The sequence below is a fragment of the Falco peregrinus genome, chromosome 19 (assembly GCF_023634155.1).
Source record: "Falco peregrinus isolate bFalPer1 chromosome 19, bFalPer1.pri, whole genome shotgun sequence".
NCBI lineage: Eukaryota > Metazoa > Chordata > Aves > Falconiformes > Falconidae > Falco > Falco peregrinus.
In genome coordinates, this window is record NC_073740.1 from 651,833 (window position 1) to 667,443 (window position 15,611).

A 15,611-nucleotide genomic window follows, 5' to 3' on the forward strand; every position below is an offset into this window, starting at 1 on the left:
GGGCACATGCGTGTGTCAGGGTGGGGGAGCACATGCATGTCATGGGGGGGGCCGTGTGTGTGTGTCAGATCAGCAATGGGGGGAGCACACACGTGTGCCAGGTCAGACATGGGGGAGCACATGCGTGTGCCAGGCTGGACATGGGGGAGCACACGCTGTGCCAGGCAGGGCACGGCTGAGCGCCCACGCGTGTGCTGCGTGTCGGGTGACACCATTACTGCCCTCATTAGCAGCCGGGACGCGTCGGCATCAATAATTCATCCCCCCGCGGCACGGCGGGGGGGCCCCGGCGCCACGAGCCCCCCCCAGGCCTGTGCCCTCTCCCTGCACACCCCAGCCCCCCCCCCAACACCCAGCAAGCACCCCAAAACCCCGCCTGCACCCCCAGCCCCGCCAGACGCCCCCAGCCCCCCCTAGACACGCCCCCCCTCCCCCCGGTGACGCAGCAGCTGGCCGGCGCGCGGCGGCGGGGGGGGGCGGGTGTTGGTGTCGTCGCAAGGCGCATGTGCGGGGGGGTCCGAGTCGGGGGGGGGCACGTGCCCACCGTAGCCCCACGCGTGTCCCGGCCCCGCAGGCTGAGGTCAGGCGGGGAAGCGGGAATGTGAGCTGGGGGGGCGGGGAGAGGCACGGGGGGCTGCGGGGGGGGGCACGGGGCTGTTCCCCGCCGCCGGGGCTCCCCGCGGGGCAGGGGTGGGGCAGGGTGGGGGCCCGTCCCCATGGCAACCGACCGCCCACGCGCGGCCCGCCCACGCGTGTCCCGACATGTGCGCGCGCCCGCGCGCCTGTGCGCGTGCGCGGCGGGCCGGGGGGACACGCGTGGCGGGAGGACGCGCCGGGACACGTGAGTGACCGCGGGAACGCTGCGGGGGGGGTGGGGGGGGCGGCGGGTGGCGAGGAGGAGGAAGCTGCGGGTGCCATGCGTGACCGGCGACACGCGTGACCGGCGACACGCGTGTACCACGCGCCTCCAGCTGCCCCCCCCGCCGCTGCCCCACTTCTGCGCGGCGCCATTGGCCGGGCCGGGCGGGGGCGCCAGGAGCCGCGGGGGGCGGGAGCGGCCACCCCTCACCCTGTGCCCCCCCCCCAGGCCGGCCGGGCGATGCTGCGGGCCCCGGGGCCGCTGGGGGCCCCCCCCGGCCGCCTCCTGCTGCCCGACGCCGCTGCCGCCCTGCGGCTGCTGCCGCCGCTGCCCGCGGGAGAGTCCGGCGGGGCCGGGGGTCCTACGGCGGCCGGGAGGGGTCACCGCGCGGGCCCGCCCCCTCCCGGCCGCCGTACCACCCCCCATCCCCCCCCATCCCCCCCCCCCCCCCCCCCCCGTCGCACCGGGCCCGCCGCCGCGCCGGGGGTAAGGGGGAGCGGGGGGGGGGAGCAGCGCCGGGACCCCCCGGGCTGGCGGGGGGGGCACCGGGGGGAGCATGGCGGGGCCGGGCGGGCGGGCGAGGCCGGTCCCCCGGGGTTGGGCAGGGAGAGATTCCTGAGTCGCTACGGAACAGGGCGGGGGGGGGCTGCCCGACCCGGCAGACACAGCCCCCCCCGCGCCCCACAGCCTCCCCCGACGGCACCCACCGTGCCTTACAGCCCTGCCCAGCACCCGCAGCCCCCCACAGCACCCTCTATGCCTCACGCCCCCCCCAGCACCCACCATGCCCCACCACCCTGTCCCAGCACCCACAGCCCGCCCCCATGCCTTACAGCCCCCCAGCTGGCACCCGCAGCCCCCCACAGCACCCCCCGGCAGCACCCCCCATGTCTTACAGCCACCCTCCCGGCCCACAGCCCCCCCCCACACCAGCCCTCTGCCCCACGGTGACCCCAGCACCCCCTGAGCCCCCCATCGCCCCATGTGCCCCAGGGGTGGCTGGGGGCTGCTGGGCACTTGGGGGGGCTGAGGGCTTTTGGGGAATTTGGGAGTGTGGCTGCCGGGGAGGTTTGCGGGTGTGGGAGGGCTTTGGGGAGGCTCTAGGAGCTTTGGGGGGTGCGGGGTACTGGGGCTTTGGGGGGGTTGGGGGTGCGGGTGTGCCCCCCCGCAGGACGTGACCCCCCCGTGTGGCAGATGGAGCCGGTGCCGAAGGCAGTGCTGGGGGCGGCGCTGGGCAAACCCCGGCGCCCCGTCATCGCCTGCAGCGTCTGCCAGATCCGTTTCAACTCTGAGGTGAGACCCCTGGGACCCCCCGCAAACTCCTCAGGGCCCCTCCCCAGATACCGGGAACCCCCTCAATCCCCCCCGGGAGCCCCTTCAGCACCTGGGACGCCCCCCCCCCCCAGAACCTGGGAACCCTCCCAGGCACCCAGGACCCCCCATCCCAGGTGCCTGGGACCCCCTTGGGCACCCACAACCAGACCCCTCCCGTGTCCTGTGTCCCCAGGGTGGGGGGTCCGCAGGTTGGTGGTCCTGGGGTGCTGTGTCTCCAGGGTGTCCTATGTCCCCAGAGTGAGGGTCTCTAGAGCTGGGGGACCCTTGGGTGCAATGTCCCGAGTCCCTAGGGCAGGGGTTCCCAGAGTTGGGGGACATGTGGGTGCCATGTGCCCAGACTTGGGGGACCCCAGGGCGGAGGGTGCCCAGGTTGGAGGTCCCCAGAGTGGGGGTCTCTGCAGTGACCCCCGGCGCCCCTGGTGTCCCCAGAGCCAGGCGGCAGCACACTACCAGGGCAACCGGCACGCGCGACGCCTGAAGGGGCTGGAGGCCACCCGTGCCCGCCGTGGGGGGGACACCACAGGGACCCCCAGCCCCATGCCCACCGCAGCTGGGGAGATGCCTGACAGCACAGGTGGGTACCTCCGCCCCTTGCCCTCCCACCTGGGGGTCCCCAGGGTACCCTGTTAATTCTCTCCGTGCCAGCAGGTGACCAGCCCCCAGCACCTGCAGCCCCCGGTGCCCCCAGGCCACCCTCGCCTCCTGTTCCCCCCCCGGCTGCAGCTGCAGAAGCAACAGGGGGGCGCGGGGGGGGGGCGGGGGGGGTCTGAGGAGGAGGAGGAGAAGGCAAAGGCGAAGCGGCTGCTGTACTGCGCCCTGTGCAAGGTGGCCGTCAACTCCCTTTCGCAGCTGGAGGCCCACAACAAAGGTGGGGGGGACGCGGGGGTTGGGGGAGCACAGGGGGTCTGGGGGACACAGGGGGCACAGGGGGGGTCTGTGGGATGTGGGGTGGGGGCACAGGGATGATTGTCAGGTGGCACTGGGGGATGCTGGGGGTGCAGGTGGGTCCTGGGTGTCCAGAGCAAAGTGGGGGGCACAGGGGGCTCTGGCGGACACATGGTCCTGGAAGGTGCCAGTGGGGGTATTTGGGTGCAGAGGCTCCTGTGGGGGCGTCCAGGAGAGTCTCTGGGTGCAGGGGGGGTCTGGGGGGGAGGTGGTGTGGTTCTGGGGTGCAGGGGTTCCTGGGGAGGTCCCAGCGGGTTCCTGGGGTCCAGGGCGTCCCAAGGGGGGTCCGGGGCACAGGGTGACACCCCCCCCCTGCCATGCACAGGGACAAAGCACAAGACGCTGGTGGAGGCACGCAGCGGCCTGGGGCCCATCCGCGCCTTCCCGCGCCTGGGGGGGGGCTGCGGGGGACCCCCCCAGCTGAGGCCCCCGAGCGCTCCTTCCACTGCCAGATCTGCAACGTCCGCCTCAACTCTGAGCTCCAGCTCAAGCAGGTACCCTGGGACACCCGAACCCCTCCCCCTGGGCCCCCCATACCCCCTCCTCAGGCCCCTGTGAGGACCTTCCCAAACCTCCCCCATCCCATTGGGACCCCCCCCAAGAACCTCATGGGACATCTAAAACCCTTCTGAGCCCCCTGGGACCTCCCCCCAAGCCCCCTCCAACCCAGCTGAGCCCCCTAGGACCACCCCACCTCCCAAACCCTTCTGAGATCTCTCCAGGACCTTCCAAACCCCCATGAGACCCCTAGAACCCCCACAGACGCTCATGGGACCCCCCAAACCATTGTCGGACCCCAGACACACCCCCCTCCAAATGCTTTTGGCACCCCCTAGCCCCACTTGGCTCCCCTAACTGCCCCCCTTGGAGGAGACTCCTGGCCCCCTGCTGAGCCCCCTCTGCACCCAGCACATCTCGAGCCGGCGGCACCGGGATGGCGTGGCTGGAAAACCCAACCCGCTGCTGAGTCGCCACAAGAAGCCCCGGACCCCCACGGAGCTGGTGAGTGGGAGGCTGGGGGGCACAGTGGCCATAGGGTGTCCACAGGGTCTCCTGGGGTCCCCATGGGGGAGTGGGGGGCCTCAGGTTATCTATAGTGTGTCCTGGGGGCGTCCTGTGGGGCAGGGGTGTGTGTGGAGGTATCTGTAGGGTGTCCTGGGGGTGGTAGTGGGGGTGGTGGGTGGGCCGGGGTATCTGTAGGGTGTCCTGGGGGTGCTGTGGGGTGGTGGGTGGGCCGGGGTATCTATAGGGTGTCCTGGGGGTCACCTAGGGGGCAAGGGTGTGCTTGGGTATAGGGTGCTTAGAGCTATCTCTAGGTGACTATAGGGGGGTGGGGGCACTGGGGGTAGCTGTAGGGAACGTTGTGGGGCAGAGGAGGCACTATAGGGTGCCAGGGGGTGCCCCCCATCTCTGACACACACCCCCCTCACCCCTGCAGGCACCGCTGCCCTTCCATAAGGAGCTGCCGAAGGCACTGGCTGGGGGGGGGCTGCTGCCACCCCCCCTGGCCCTGGCAGCTGCCGCCGCTGCCATGGCTGCCCCACCGCTGGCACTGCGCCCCCCCGGGGCCCCCCCTCCTGCCCGGGCCTCCCCTGGCACCCGCCCTGCTGCGCCCCGCCCCCGGGCCCCTGCGCCCCGCCCACGCCCCCCTCCTCTTCTCCCCGTACTGACACCAGCAACCGGTACCCAACCGCCACCCCATGGCAACCACCCAGAAACCGGTACCCAACCATCACCCCCTGGCAACCGGTATCTAACCATAACCCCCTGGCAACCAGTACCCAGCAACTGGTGCCCAATCATCCCCCGGGGCCCAGCGGCTGTTACCTGGCAACCATCACCCAGCAACTGCAACCAGCATCCACCTGGCAACGGTCACCTGGCAACCCCACAGCACAACACGGTGACCGTTGTCAGACAACTGGGCAGTGGTGGTTGCTTGGCAACAGCACACAGCAACCATCCCAGAATGACTACCGGCAACAGTATCCTAGGAACCAGCCACCAATGGTTACTCAGCAACAGAACCTGGAATTCTGCGTGGCAACACCCCCTGGCAACAGGATCTACCCACCCAGCAACCTGCCTGGCAACAGTTACCTGGCAACCTACCCAGCAACCTGCCTGGCAACCGCCCAGCAAACCCCCCAAGCAATGGTTAGTTAGCAACCCGCCTGACAATGGTTACCTGGCAACGGGACTGGCATCCTGCCTGGCAACGGGCACCTAGCAATGGCTCCTAGCAACTCTCTGAGCAGTGGTTGCCTGGCAACCAAGAGATGTTTACCCAGCAACGGGACCCAGCAGCAGTTGCCCGGCAATGGGACTGGGCCCAGTGCCCAGCAACGGTCATTTGGCAATGAGCTGCAACTGCACCCAGCAATGGTTACCTAGCAACCGTGCTCATCAGTGGTACCTGGCAACGGGACATAGCAATGATGACCTGACAATGGTTACCCGGCAACGGGACCCAGCAACCACACACGGCAACGGTACGTGGCAACAGTTATCTAGCAATGGTACTTGGCAACGGTTGCATAGCAACTATGCCTGGCATCCGCACCTGACAAAGGGACCTGGCAACCGTGCCCGGCAACGGGCCTTGGCAGCTGCACCCGGCAACTGAGCCCAGCAACCACTCCTGACAACCACCCCCTGGCGATGGTACCCAGCCACCGCCCCAGCAACCACCCCTGGCTACCCTGCCTGGTGATGGTACCCAGCAACCGCCCTGGCAACACCCCCCAGCAACGCCCCCGGTGATGGTACCTACCAACTGACCCCAGCAACAGGCTGCGCCCATCAACTGTCCCCTGGCAACAGCCCCCGGATTTGCCCCACCACCACCCCAGCTGCTCTTTGGGCTCAGCGATGATTTTTTAACTGGAATTGGGATATTTGGCAGGAAAATTATGAGCCCCCCCCCACACACACCCCGGCCCCCACTGCACAACTCCCATGGGGACGGGGGACCCCCCAGCGCCCCGGGGTGGGGTGGGGGGTCCAGGGGGGGTCCCCAGTGCCCCCTCCTGGCACCTCAGGGATCTGCTAAGCAATCAGTGATGGCTCGCAGGGCAGGGAGCCCCACAGCCCCGGGGTGCCCCCCCCACCCCAAGGGTGCCCCCCCCCCCAACCCTAAGCCATGACCTCTTGCACTGAGGGCAGTGAGCCCCGCACACGCCCCGGGGGGGGGCACCCATCACCCCCCACCCCGGGGCCCCCCTCCGGGCCCAGCCCATTGCAATAATGCGGGGAGGCTGGGGCACCCCCCACCCTGTAAATAGCACCCACCCCACCCCCAGGTACTGCCCCTCAAGCACTGTGCTCTCCCCCCCCCCCCCCAACCCTAGTACTGCCCCAGGCCCCCTGGCACTGCCCCATCACTGTGACCCCCCCCCCCCCCGTCCTTAGTGCTCCCCCCCAGCTCAGCACCCCCATCACTGTGACCCTGCCATCCTTAGTGCCCCCCCCACTATCCACTGTGCCCCCATCCCCAGCCTTACCGCCCATCACTGTGCGCGCTGCTATCACTGTGCCCCTCCTTGTAATCACTACAGCCCCCCTGCCCCTGACTCGGCACTGCCCCTCCATCTTTATCGCCACAACTGGCACTGTGCCCACCCCCACCCCCCCAAACCTTGCACTGCCCCCCACTCACTGTACACACACCCACACACCCTTATTGCCCCTCTCACCCACTTGGTACTGGCCCCCCATTTTATTAGTGCCCCCCCCAAGTCAATACTGTGATTTAAGCAAAGCAATAGCAAGCCGGGGGGTGGGGGGGTGGGGTGGGTATTGAGGGCGGGGCACAGGGCCCTGTTACCCTCCCCTGTATCTCCCTGTCCCCATGTTGCCCCCCTGCCCTGGCTTTGCCCCAGTAAATTACAAGGTTTGAGCTCTCAGTCTCGTGTCTGGGGGGTGTCCAGTGGGGTTGAGGGAGTCCCCCACACGCATGCCTCCCCTCCCCCACACATGTGCCTCCCCCCGCCCCAGGTCTCCTCTTTGTGTATCCTCACAGCCCTGCTGTGCCCTCCAAGGACATGTGTGTGCCCGTGCCCCTACCCCTCCTCAGGCAGGCAAGAGACACCCCCTCACTGAGGGGGGACACCAGACCCCCCCATTCCACCAGGACCTGGAGCCCCCACCCCCAACACAGACTGGGGTGGCGCAGGGAGAGACGAGGCGGCAGACAGGAGTTACTGGGGGGAAATGGCATGTTGGGGGACCACGGGGGGCCACGCTAGCGCAGCAGCGACCACTTGATCTGCTCCTTTGCTGACTGCAGCACCTGTGGAGGAGGGTGGCAGCATCGAGTGTGGGGCACCCATGGGTGCTGGCGGGGCCCAGCAGCACCCATAGGTACCAGGGTAGGGAGAGGGGATGTGGGGGAGCTGTCCTGGGAAGGGGGGAGTCACTGGGATGTTGGGGAGGGGCCAGGGGCATCCAGGTGGCTCTTGAGGACTAGGCAGCTGCCCTGGTTGGGGGGCTTAGAGGTGGGAGGGGGGGCACTGCCAGCCCTGGAGGGGTCAGGTCCTACCTGTGACACCGTCTGCTCCGTGAGGGGCACGTCCTCACCCTGCAACACATAGAGGTGGGTGACCAGGGCAGGAGTGGGGCACCTACTGCCCCCTCATCATCTCCCCGTTCCTCACTGTGCACCCCCCCCAGCCTCCGTGTGCCCCCCGTACCCGCACAGCCACGCGATGTACCACTTGCTGGGGGTCACTCTCCAGGACAACGCTGGTGGGGGAAACAGAGACCTGTTAGCACCCAGCACCCCTTCCCCAGGGTCCCTGGAGGGGACAACAGACCCTAGCAGGGAGCACACAGACACTCACCCGCCATCCACGATCTCGTCCACGGCCAGGAAGAGCCCCTCCATGTTCTCCAGCAGTGCTCGCTTCTCCACGTTCTTCCTGGGGGGGGCTCTGCCTGCTCAGCACCCAGAGCCACCCCCCACCCCCCCCCAGGCACCCAGGACCCCCTGAAGTGCCTGCTGGGCCTCCCCAGGATGTCCCTGCTGCGTCCCCCCGACCCATACCGGAGCCCACTAGAGCTCCCTGGGGCCATGGGTGCCTCTCCAGAAATATGGGTCCCCCCCAGAAATATGGGTCCCCCCCCAGGACACCGTATACCAGCCCCTAGGACCATGGGTGCCCCTCAGGAACCCCCCGGGTGCCCCCCCACCCCGTACCCATCGTACCGCAGCATCTGGCTGAGTGAGTCGAAGAGGCAGTTGAGGACAGCCGTGAGGCATCAGCTGGGGGACAGTGGGGTCACATGGTGGCACTGCCTGACGGGCACCTTGAGGTGGCCCCTCACACCTGATGCCACCTTCTGTGTCCCCCTCCCTGCCCCAGGACCTTTCTGGGTGTGTCCTCTGTGTCCCCTGCCCTGGTACCTGGTACAGCCCCCACCCTCCCATCCTGTTACTCCTCCATGTCACACACACCCCCCTGCCACCCCAGTGTCCCTGACCCACCACCTCTGGGTGTGTGTCCTCTGCCACCCCTGGGTGCCCCCCCCCCAGCATCCCTGGGTGCCCCCCCCCAGCATCCCTGGGTGCCCCCATCCACCTCGTTTCTCATGGGAGCTGCCGATGACGTAGAAGTAGAGGTCGATGCTGCTCTTGTAGACCACAGTGAGCCCCTCGAGCAGCGCGATCTCACCTGTGGGCACAGCCTGGCGTCACCCCCTGCAGGCCCCGCTGCACAGCCCTGCTGTCCACATGGGGCTGGCAGCCCCCCGCAGGGGGACGCAGGGGACACACATCTCCATCCCGAAAACACGCACTGTCGGTGCGGTGGGTCTTGTTGAAGATGTTCTTTTCAAAGGCTTTCTGCTCCTTGGCACTGGGGTATGTGTCATCGTAGTACTGCAAGGACAGCAGTGCATGGGGACCTGGGCCACCCACCCCAGCCCCAAGGAGCCCCCACAACCTGCTGTAGGCCACCAACCCTGTCCCCATGCCCCTGTCCCTGCCCTGTGCCACCAAACGTCCCCCCCGTCCATGCCATGTGACACCCCAACAGCCTCCATGTCCCTGCCCTGTATTGCATCCCAGCCCTCCCAGTGCCACCAAGTGTCCCCACACTGGTGCCCCCCGTCCCCATGTCTCCCTGGGGTGGCATCCCCACACTGCCCCCATCCCCACAGTCCACATGTCACCATCACCCCCCTCGGGCCCCTCACCTTGGCGAAGAGCCGGTCACCATCATTGTCCAGGATGATGACGGCTTTGACGGTGTAGAGGGACGGCTCCTGCGGGGACACAGCCTCCATCATCTCGCTGCCACCCCGTTCCCAGGGACATGGACACCCACAGCCCAGCAGGGGGAACACCCTGTGGCACCACAACACCCCCCCCCTTGTCCAAACACTGCCTCGATGGCACTAAGGACATTGGGAAAAAGTGTGCCCAGCACCCCTGTCCCGGTCAGGGGGTCCTGGGCGGTGGCTGCTGCAAGGCCAGGCTGGGGAGTCCCTGCCCCCACCTCTGTCCCCATCCCTGTCCCTGTGTCCCTGTCGATCCGGGTGCTCCCCAAGCTCCCGGGACCAAGTTCTGTGATGCACTGACTGCCTGTAGCCACAGCCGGAGTGTAGGACAGAACCTCGCCCCGGGCGCTGCTAGGCCACAACCGGCCACCACCGATGGCCACCAAAGCCACCACCAATGGTCGCCACCAGCCACCACCGATGACCACTGACAGCCACCCCCAGTGGCCACGGCCAGCCCCAGCAGGTCCCCGTGGGGTTCGTTACCCCGGTGCCACCCTGCGAGTTGTCACCCCCGAGGCAGGACAAGGCCACCACGGGGGCGGGGGGGTGTGTGTGCACTGCCACGCCCACGGGCGGGGAGGAGCCCCCCACTTAGTCCCCAGTTACTGCATGGCGCCCCGCACTGACCCTCTGACTGCCCCCCCCATTCACCCCCCCCCATTTACCCCTGTGTCCCCCCCCCTTCACCCCCCCACGTACCGCACTGGCCCCTCCGATTCACCCACTGCCCCCCCCCCACTGGCACCCACACTTACCCGGTGCTCCCCGGCCCCCCCCCTTACCCATCATTGCCCGCCCCCGGCCACGGCCCCGCCCCGCCCCGCCCCCTGGCCGCGGCTCTGGCCCCCCGCCCCCCGCCCCCGCCCCCGGCCCCGGCCCCGGCCCCGGCCCCGGCCCCGGCCCCGGCCCCGGCCCCGGCGCCCCGTACCAGGATCAGCGCCTCCATTTTGCGCTCGCCGCTGCCGACGTGGAGCCGGAAGAGGGGCCGCCGTTCATTGGCTGCTTGGCTGCCAATCACGCTGCCGGGCACCGCCTCTCCGGCCTGACTGGACGAGCCTGGGCCGGATCAGACCAATCGTTGAGCGGCTGCGGGCGGAGGGCGGACTGGTCTTTCCCGCCCTTCCCGAGGCGGTCGCTGATTAGAGACACATACCGTCCGTCACTGCCACGCCGCACTCCCGGAAGCCGAGGGGGCGGGGCAGTTCCCATGGTGACAAGGGAAGCGCTGACGTCACCCCTTTGCCGGGCTCATCCCGTGATTGGTCGGTTTGCCAGACACGTGGCCGGAAGCAGTTCCCTTTCAGTCCATGGCCACACCCCTAATAGGGTCACGAGCCCCTAATGGGCGGGATGACTTGTGACCTTTGGCCTCTCTGGGGTCGGGAAGGGACACGGGGGGGACATGAGTGGACGGGGGGGACGACACGGGGGGGACACAGAAGGACCGAGGGGGGACATGGGGGATGTGAGTAGGACACTGGGAACACGCGCGAGGGGCACAGGGGACAGAGGGGCTGGGGGCCATGGGATCGCAGGGAGGCCAGGCGAGGGGCAGGGGCTGTGGGGGGGAGGGCACGGGGGCCACCCGGATGCACTGGATCCCGTCGATAGCGATGCCGGGGGGGGTGTGTGCCCTGCCTCCCCACCTCGTCCCCAGTGTGGCCTCCCCTTTATCCCCCACAGCCCCTCCGTGTCTCCAGTGTGTCCCCCTGTGTCCCCCCGCCACACACACCCCGTGCCCCACCCCGGGACACCGCAGGCGGGTTCCTGTCACTGCCCCCACTCCCTGCTCCCCTGGACCCAGTTGTGTCCCCATCCCTGTCCCTGTGTCCCCTTGTACTTGTCAAGCCATACATGTCCCTCCTTTTGTGTCCCCAAGTCTCCAACCCCGTGCCTCTCATCCTGCCCCCAAGTCCCCTGTCCTTCTCCCCCCCCCTCTACTTCCCTCCCGGGTTCCTGTCCCCCCCCCCTCTTTGTCCCCAGTGTCCCTAGGGCGGGCACCCACGTGCGGCTGCGCTGGGGGCTGGCACTGCCACGGCCTGGCCTGTGTCCCTGCGTCCCCACGTCGCATTTCCGTGTCCCACGGCCCTGCCCTGAGCACAGGGCACCAGGTGGGTCCTGCCACGGGGGCACATGCGCGTGCAATGGGGTGGGAGGCAGGGATGAGGCACGTGTTGGCATGTGCCCAGGGATTGGGGTATTGGTGCACACATGTTGTACAGGGAGGGAGTACATGTGTGCCTGTGTGTTGGGGGGTGTGTGTGTTACACATGAGCCCAGGGGTGTTGGTGCACACATGTGCCCAAGGGTCATGGTATCAGTGCACAAGTGTGTTTGGGGGGGGTGCACACACGTGCCAGGGCACCAGAGAAAGCTTGTGCCCACATGTTGGTATGTTTGTGCATGTGCTGATGCATGTGTGTGCGCAGGAACTGGGGTATCGGTGCATGTGTGTTGCATGGGATGGGCCATGTGTCAGTGTGTTCATGCTTGTGTTGGTAGCCGTGCGTGCCCAGGGGTCGGGGGTGCTGGTGCCTGTGTGTGCTTGGCTATCAGCACACATATGTTCCCAGGGCCTGGGGTGTTGGTGCACACACGTGCACTGAGCGGTATTAGTGCATGCCAGGAACTGCTGCATATGTGTTCAAGGAGAGAGCAGGCATGTGCCACTGCATGTAGGTGCTGTGTGTTGGTGCTTGTGCACGTGTGCCCAGGGATTGGGGTATCAGCACACACATGCCCACAGAGGGAGCCAGGGCACCAGAGCACACAGATGCCCGTGTGTTGGTGTGCCAGTGCCATGTGCCTGAGGACCACAGGATCGGTGCGTGTGTCCTGGGAGGGAGCTCACCTGCGCTTGGGCAGGAGTGTGCTCAGGGGTCGGGGTGCTGGTGCTCACATGTGCCCAGGTGTGTGTGCAGGTGCAAGCAGGGTGCAGGGCAGGCAGGGTGCAGGCAGGGCGCAGGCAGATGGAGGCAGAGAGCAGGGTAGGCAGGGCACAGGCATGGTGCGGGGCAGGCAGGGAGCAGGGCAGGCAGGAGACAGGCAGATGCAGGCAGGGTGCAGGCAGATGTGGGCAGGGTGCCAAGCTCCTGTGGGGTGCTGGCACCCAGCCCCAGCCGGAAACAGCCCCAACGGCTGCGGCAAGGAGGGGGGGTAGGGGGTGAGGGGGGCACCCTCACCCAACCCCTGCCTCCAGGGCCCTGCAATGTCATTGCGGGGAGCCCTGGGCGCTGTGTTAAGGGTGATGGGGGGGTGACATGGGGTGGGCGACAGCCAGCTGCCCACAGGGGGGACACACACATCCGTTGGTCCTTGTGCAACGTCCCAGCGTTGGGCAACGGGGGTGGCGCAAGGTGGGTGGTGCCCGGGAGGGGGGGCCCATGGGTTGGGGACATTCCCCCCCAATGTGGGGGGACTCCCCACGCCCCACCCTGTCCACCGCTGCACCCCGAAAGCAGAACTGGGAGCCGGAAGGGACCCGGGTGCCCTGCGGCAGGGATGATGGGGCAGTGGGTCCCCCCCCCCTCCCTGGTGATAACCCGTTATCTGGGGGTGGCAGGAGGCAGCGGCGACTGCTGCGGCTCCGGCATGGGGGACCCCGAGGTGAGCCGGGGGGGGGGGGGGGGCGGGGGGTGGGGAGCTGGGGCAGGGGAAGGGACCTGGCGTTCTGGGCGGGGGGGGTGGTGTGTGCCTTGGTGGTCACAGGGAGGGGGGTGGTCACAGGGGGCTGGAGGTGTCTGGGGGTCCATGGGGAGCCTGAGGGCGTCTCGGGGGATGGGGGTGTCTGGGGATGGTCGCGGCGGCTACCGGGACTCGAAGGGGGGGTGATGGGGCTCCAGGATCCCGGGGATGGGGGGGTGGGGGGTGGGGGGTGGGGACGGGGCGGGGCCAGCGCCCGCCCGCAGCCAATCAGCGCCAGCAAGGGCCCGTGTCCCGTAGGCGCTGGCGGCGCTCGGGGGAAGCGGGTGGGCGGGGCCTGTCCCTGGCCCCGCCCCCGCCCGGCCCGGCCGAGGTGGAGCTCACGTGGCAGGAGATCCTCTCCCTCAGCGAGCTCCAGGTGCGCGCGCCGCCCCCGCCCCCTCCCCGGGACCCCTGTCCAGCCCGAAGGCCGCTCCCACCGCGCCCACGGAGAAACCCCCCATGGTACCCACCTTCCCCTGGGAGACCCCCCCCCCCATAGCACCCAGCTCCCCCAGACCCCATCCCACTGCAGCCCCCTTCCTCAGGAGACCCCCATTGTACCCCCCCCCATGGCACCCACCTTCCCCTGGGAGACCCCTGCTGCAAGCCCCCCTACTGCACCCACTTCCCTGGGAGACCCTCCCTCCATGGCACCCACCTCCTCCTGGGAGACCCCCCATTGTACGCCCCACCCCCCATCCCTCCACCCACCGCCCCCCATCACGCCCTCCCTCTCCCCCCACAGGGCCTGGACATGGTGGCAGACACCCCCATCGACCCCTCCCCCTTCTGCTCGGTCCCACCCCCGTCCCCTTACACCCCCCTCCCACCCCCCCACCTCCCCACGCCCTCCCCCCCGCCCCCCCTTCGCACCCCCCATTCCCCCCCGCCTTTCCCCACCCCACCCCTACCGACATCGTTCCCGGCCGAGCCGCCTGCCCACCCAGCCGCTCGCCGGGATGCCCGGCGGGCCTCAGCCCTGGCACTGCCCATCGGCCCCGAGGCCATTGTCAACCTGCCCGTGGAGGACTTCAACGCGCTGCTGGGGCGGGCACGGCTGTCGGGGCCGGAGCTGGCGCTGGCGCGGGACATCCGCCGCCGCGGCAAGAACAAGGTGGCGGCGCAGAAGTGCCGCCGGCGGAAGCTGGAGGCCATCGCACAGCTGCAGGCTGAGCTGGGCAGCCTGGGCCAGGAGCGGGAGCGGCTACTGCGGGTGCGGGGGCAGGCGGAGCGGGCGCTGGGGGCCCTGCGCCGCGACCTGGCCCACGTCTCAGCCCAGGTGCTGGGGGCGCTGAGGGATGGCGCCGGCAACCCGCTGCCCCCCGAGTGCTTTGGGCTGCGCCTGGCGCCCGACGGGGAGCTCAGCCTGGAGAGCCCCGGGCTGGGGGAGTGAGGCGGGGTCCTGTATCCAACAGGGAGCGAGGGGGGCTTGGGTGCCATCCTGCACACACCCTCCCCCCCCGCCTCCACGAGCCCAGGGGGACCCTTCGGTTCTCCCACAGCCCCACCGAGCCCAAGGATGCACCCAGGGTCCTACACCCCACCCCCACCCCACCCCCCCAGTCCCAGGGGGCATCCCTATTGCCTCCCAGGGCACTCGGCCTCCCCAGCTGCAGGTGACACCCCTGTAGAGGCAATAAACCGTTTGAGGAGGGGCCAGCCACTGTGTTGCCTGTGTCACTTATTACCTCCTGCCCCAGCGCCCTGGGGTGACACCTTACTGCCACCTCCCCTCCTTGTCCATCCGCCCAAGGCAAGGAGGTGTCCCCCGCATCACCTCCCTTGACCCAAATGAGGCATCCCCATTACTCCATTCTGCCCTGGGGTGCCATGTACCCATCAGCCCCATGCCACCTCCTGTCACTGCAGGGTGACATGTGGCTCTCACCTTCCCTGTGGTGCCCCAGTCCTGGTGTCCCCAAGACCATATTCCCCCAGACCCAAGGTCCCCCAGCAGTCACCTCCCCAGTGCCACCCTCTCCCCAAACACTCCATCCCCTCCACCTTTGTCCCCTCAGTCTCCATCACTTACTTCCCCATGCTTGTCCCTATTACTATTCCCTATCCCTATCCTGTCGCCTTCGTCATCCCTTCCCTATCACTGTCCCCTGACACCATCCTGTCCCCTCCATCTCTTCCCCACTCGTCCGCTCCACCTCCATCCCCTTCCCACCTGTCGCCTCTGTCTCCATCTCTTCCCCATCGCTGTCCCCTCTATCCCCATCCCTGTCCCCTCTATCCCCATCCCTGTCCTGTCCCAGTTCCATACTGTCCTCCAACCCTATCCCACCCCACAGACAGGACACACTTACAAAAATACCCTTTTTTTATTTACAAGGTCCCTGACCTGTGGCAGTGACACCTCCCAGGTGGTAACAGGCTTCCACAGGTGCTGCAAGGAAGGGGAAAGCCATGAGGGGGGGCAGCCCTGACCCCAGAACTGTCATATGTGTCCCCTCACACCCCCCGTTGCGTGTGTGTATCCTGCTCACCTCTGCCAGTGGCC

The 15,611-nt window shown here is 68.3% G+C and overlaps 3 protein-coding genes across 3 annotated transcripts; 2 read left to right on the forward strand and 1 right to left on the reverse strand.

Annotated features, from left to right (window-relative positions):
* Positions 1 to 732: 732 nt before the first annotated feature.
* Positions 733 to 4,943, forward strand: ZNF385A (zinc finger protein 385A). Its single transcript, XM_055792404.1, is given in 10 exon segments — positions 733 to 1,194; positions 2,053 to 2,152; positions 2,624 to 2,768; positions 2,840 to 2,932; positions 2,934 to 3,062; positions 3,465 to 3,533; positions 3,536 to 3,633; positions 4,049 to 4,141; positions 4,578 to 4,699; positions 4,701 to 4,943. Coding segments are annotated over 10 exon segments (1,053 nt in total). The 5' UTR covers positions 733 to 1,099; the 3' UTR covers positions 4,810 to 4,943.
* Positions 4,944 to 7,338: 2,395 nt separating this feature from the next.
* On the reverse strand, positions 7,339 to 10,560 carry COPZ1 (COPI coat complex subunit zeta 1). The gene is given in 9 exon segments (XM_055791971.1): positions 7,339 to 7,430; positions 7,680 to 7,718; positions 7,831 to 7,882; positions 7,981 to 8,058; positions 8,346 to 8,405; positions 8,724 to 8,811; positions 8,936 to 9,017; positions 9,335 to 9,403; positions 10,350 to 10,560. Coding segments are annotated over 9 exon segments (534 nt in total). The 5' UTR covers positions 10,368 to 10,560; the 3' UTR covers positions 7,339 to 7,382.
* A 380-nt stretch (positions 10,561 to 10,940) lies between these two features.
* On the forward strand, positions 10,941 to 14,768 carry NFE2 (nuclear factor, erythroid 2). Its single transcript, XM_055791973.1, has 4 exons — positions 10,941 to 11,532; positions 12,984 to 13,027; positions 13,364 to 13,481; positions 13,851 to 14,768. Exons 1-4 carry the CDS (start codon positions 11,035 to 11,037, stop codon positions 14,496 to 14,498), a joined length of 1,308 nt encoding a protein of 435 aa, XP_055647948.1. The 5' UTR covers positions 10,941 to 11,034; the 3' UTR covers positions 14,499 to 14,768.
* Positions 14,769 to 15,611: the final 843 nt, after the last annotated feature.

What these genes read in the sequence shown, in the direction of transcription:
- NFE2 (XM_055791973.1), top strand. Translation starts at nt 11,035, where the DNA reads ATGCCGGGGGGGGTGTGTGCCCTGCCTCCCCACCTCGTCCCCAGTGTG. An exon ending in CCGGCATGGGGGACCCCGAG is followed by an intron (nt 13,028 to 13,363) that starts GTGAGCCGGGGG and finishes CGTGTCCCGTAG; the next exon opens with GCGCTGGCGGCGCTCGGGGG. An exon ending in TCTCCCTCAGCGAGCTCCAG is followed by an intron (nt 13,482 to 13,850) that starts GTGCGCGCGCCG and finishes CTCCCCCCACAG; the next exon opens with GGCCTGGACATGGTGGCAGA.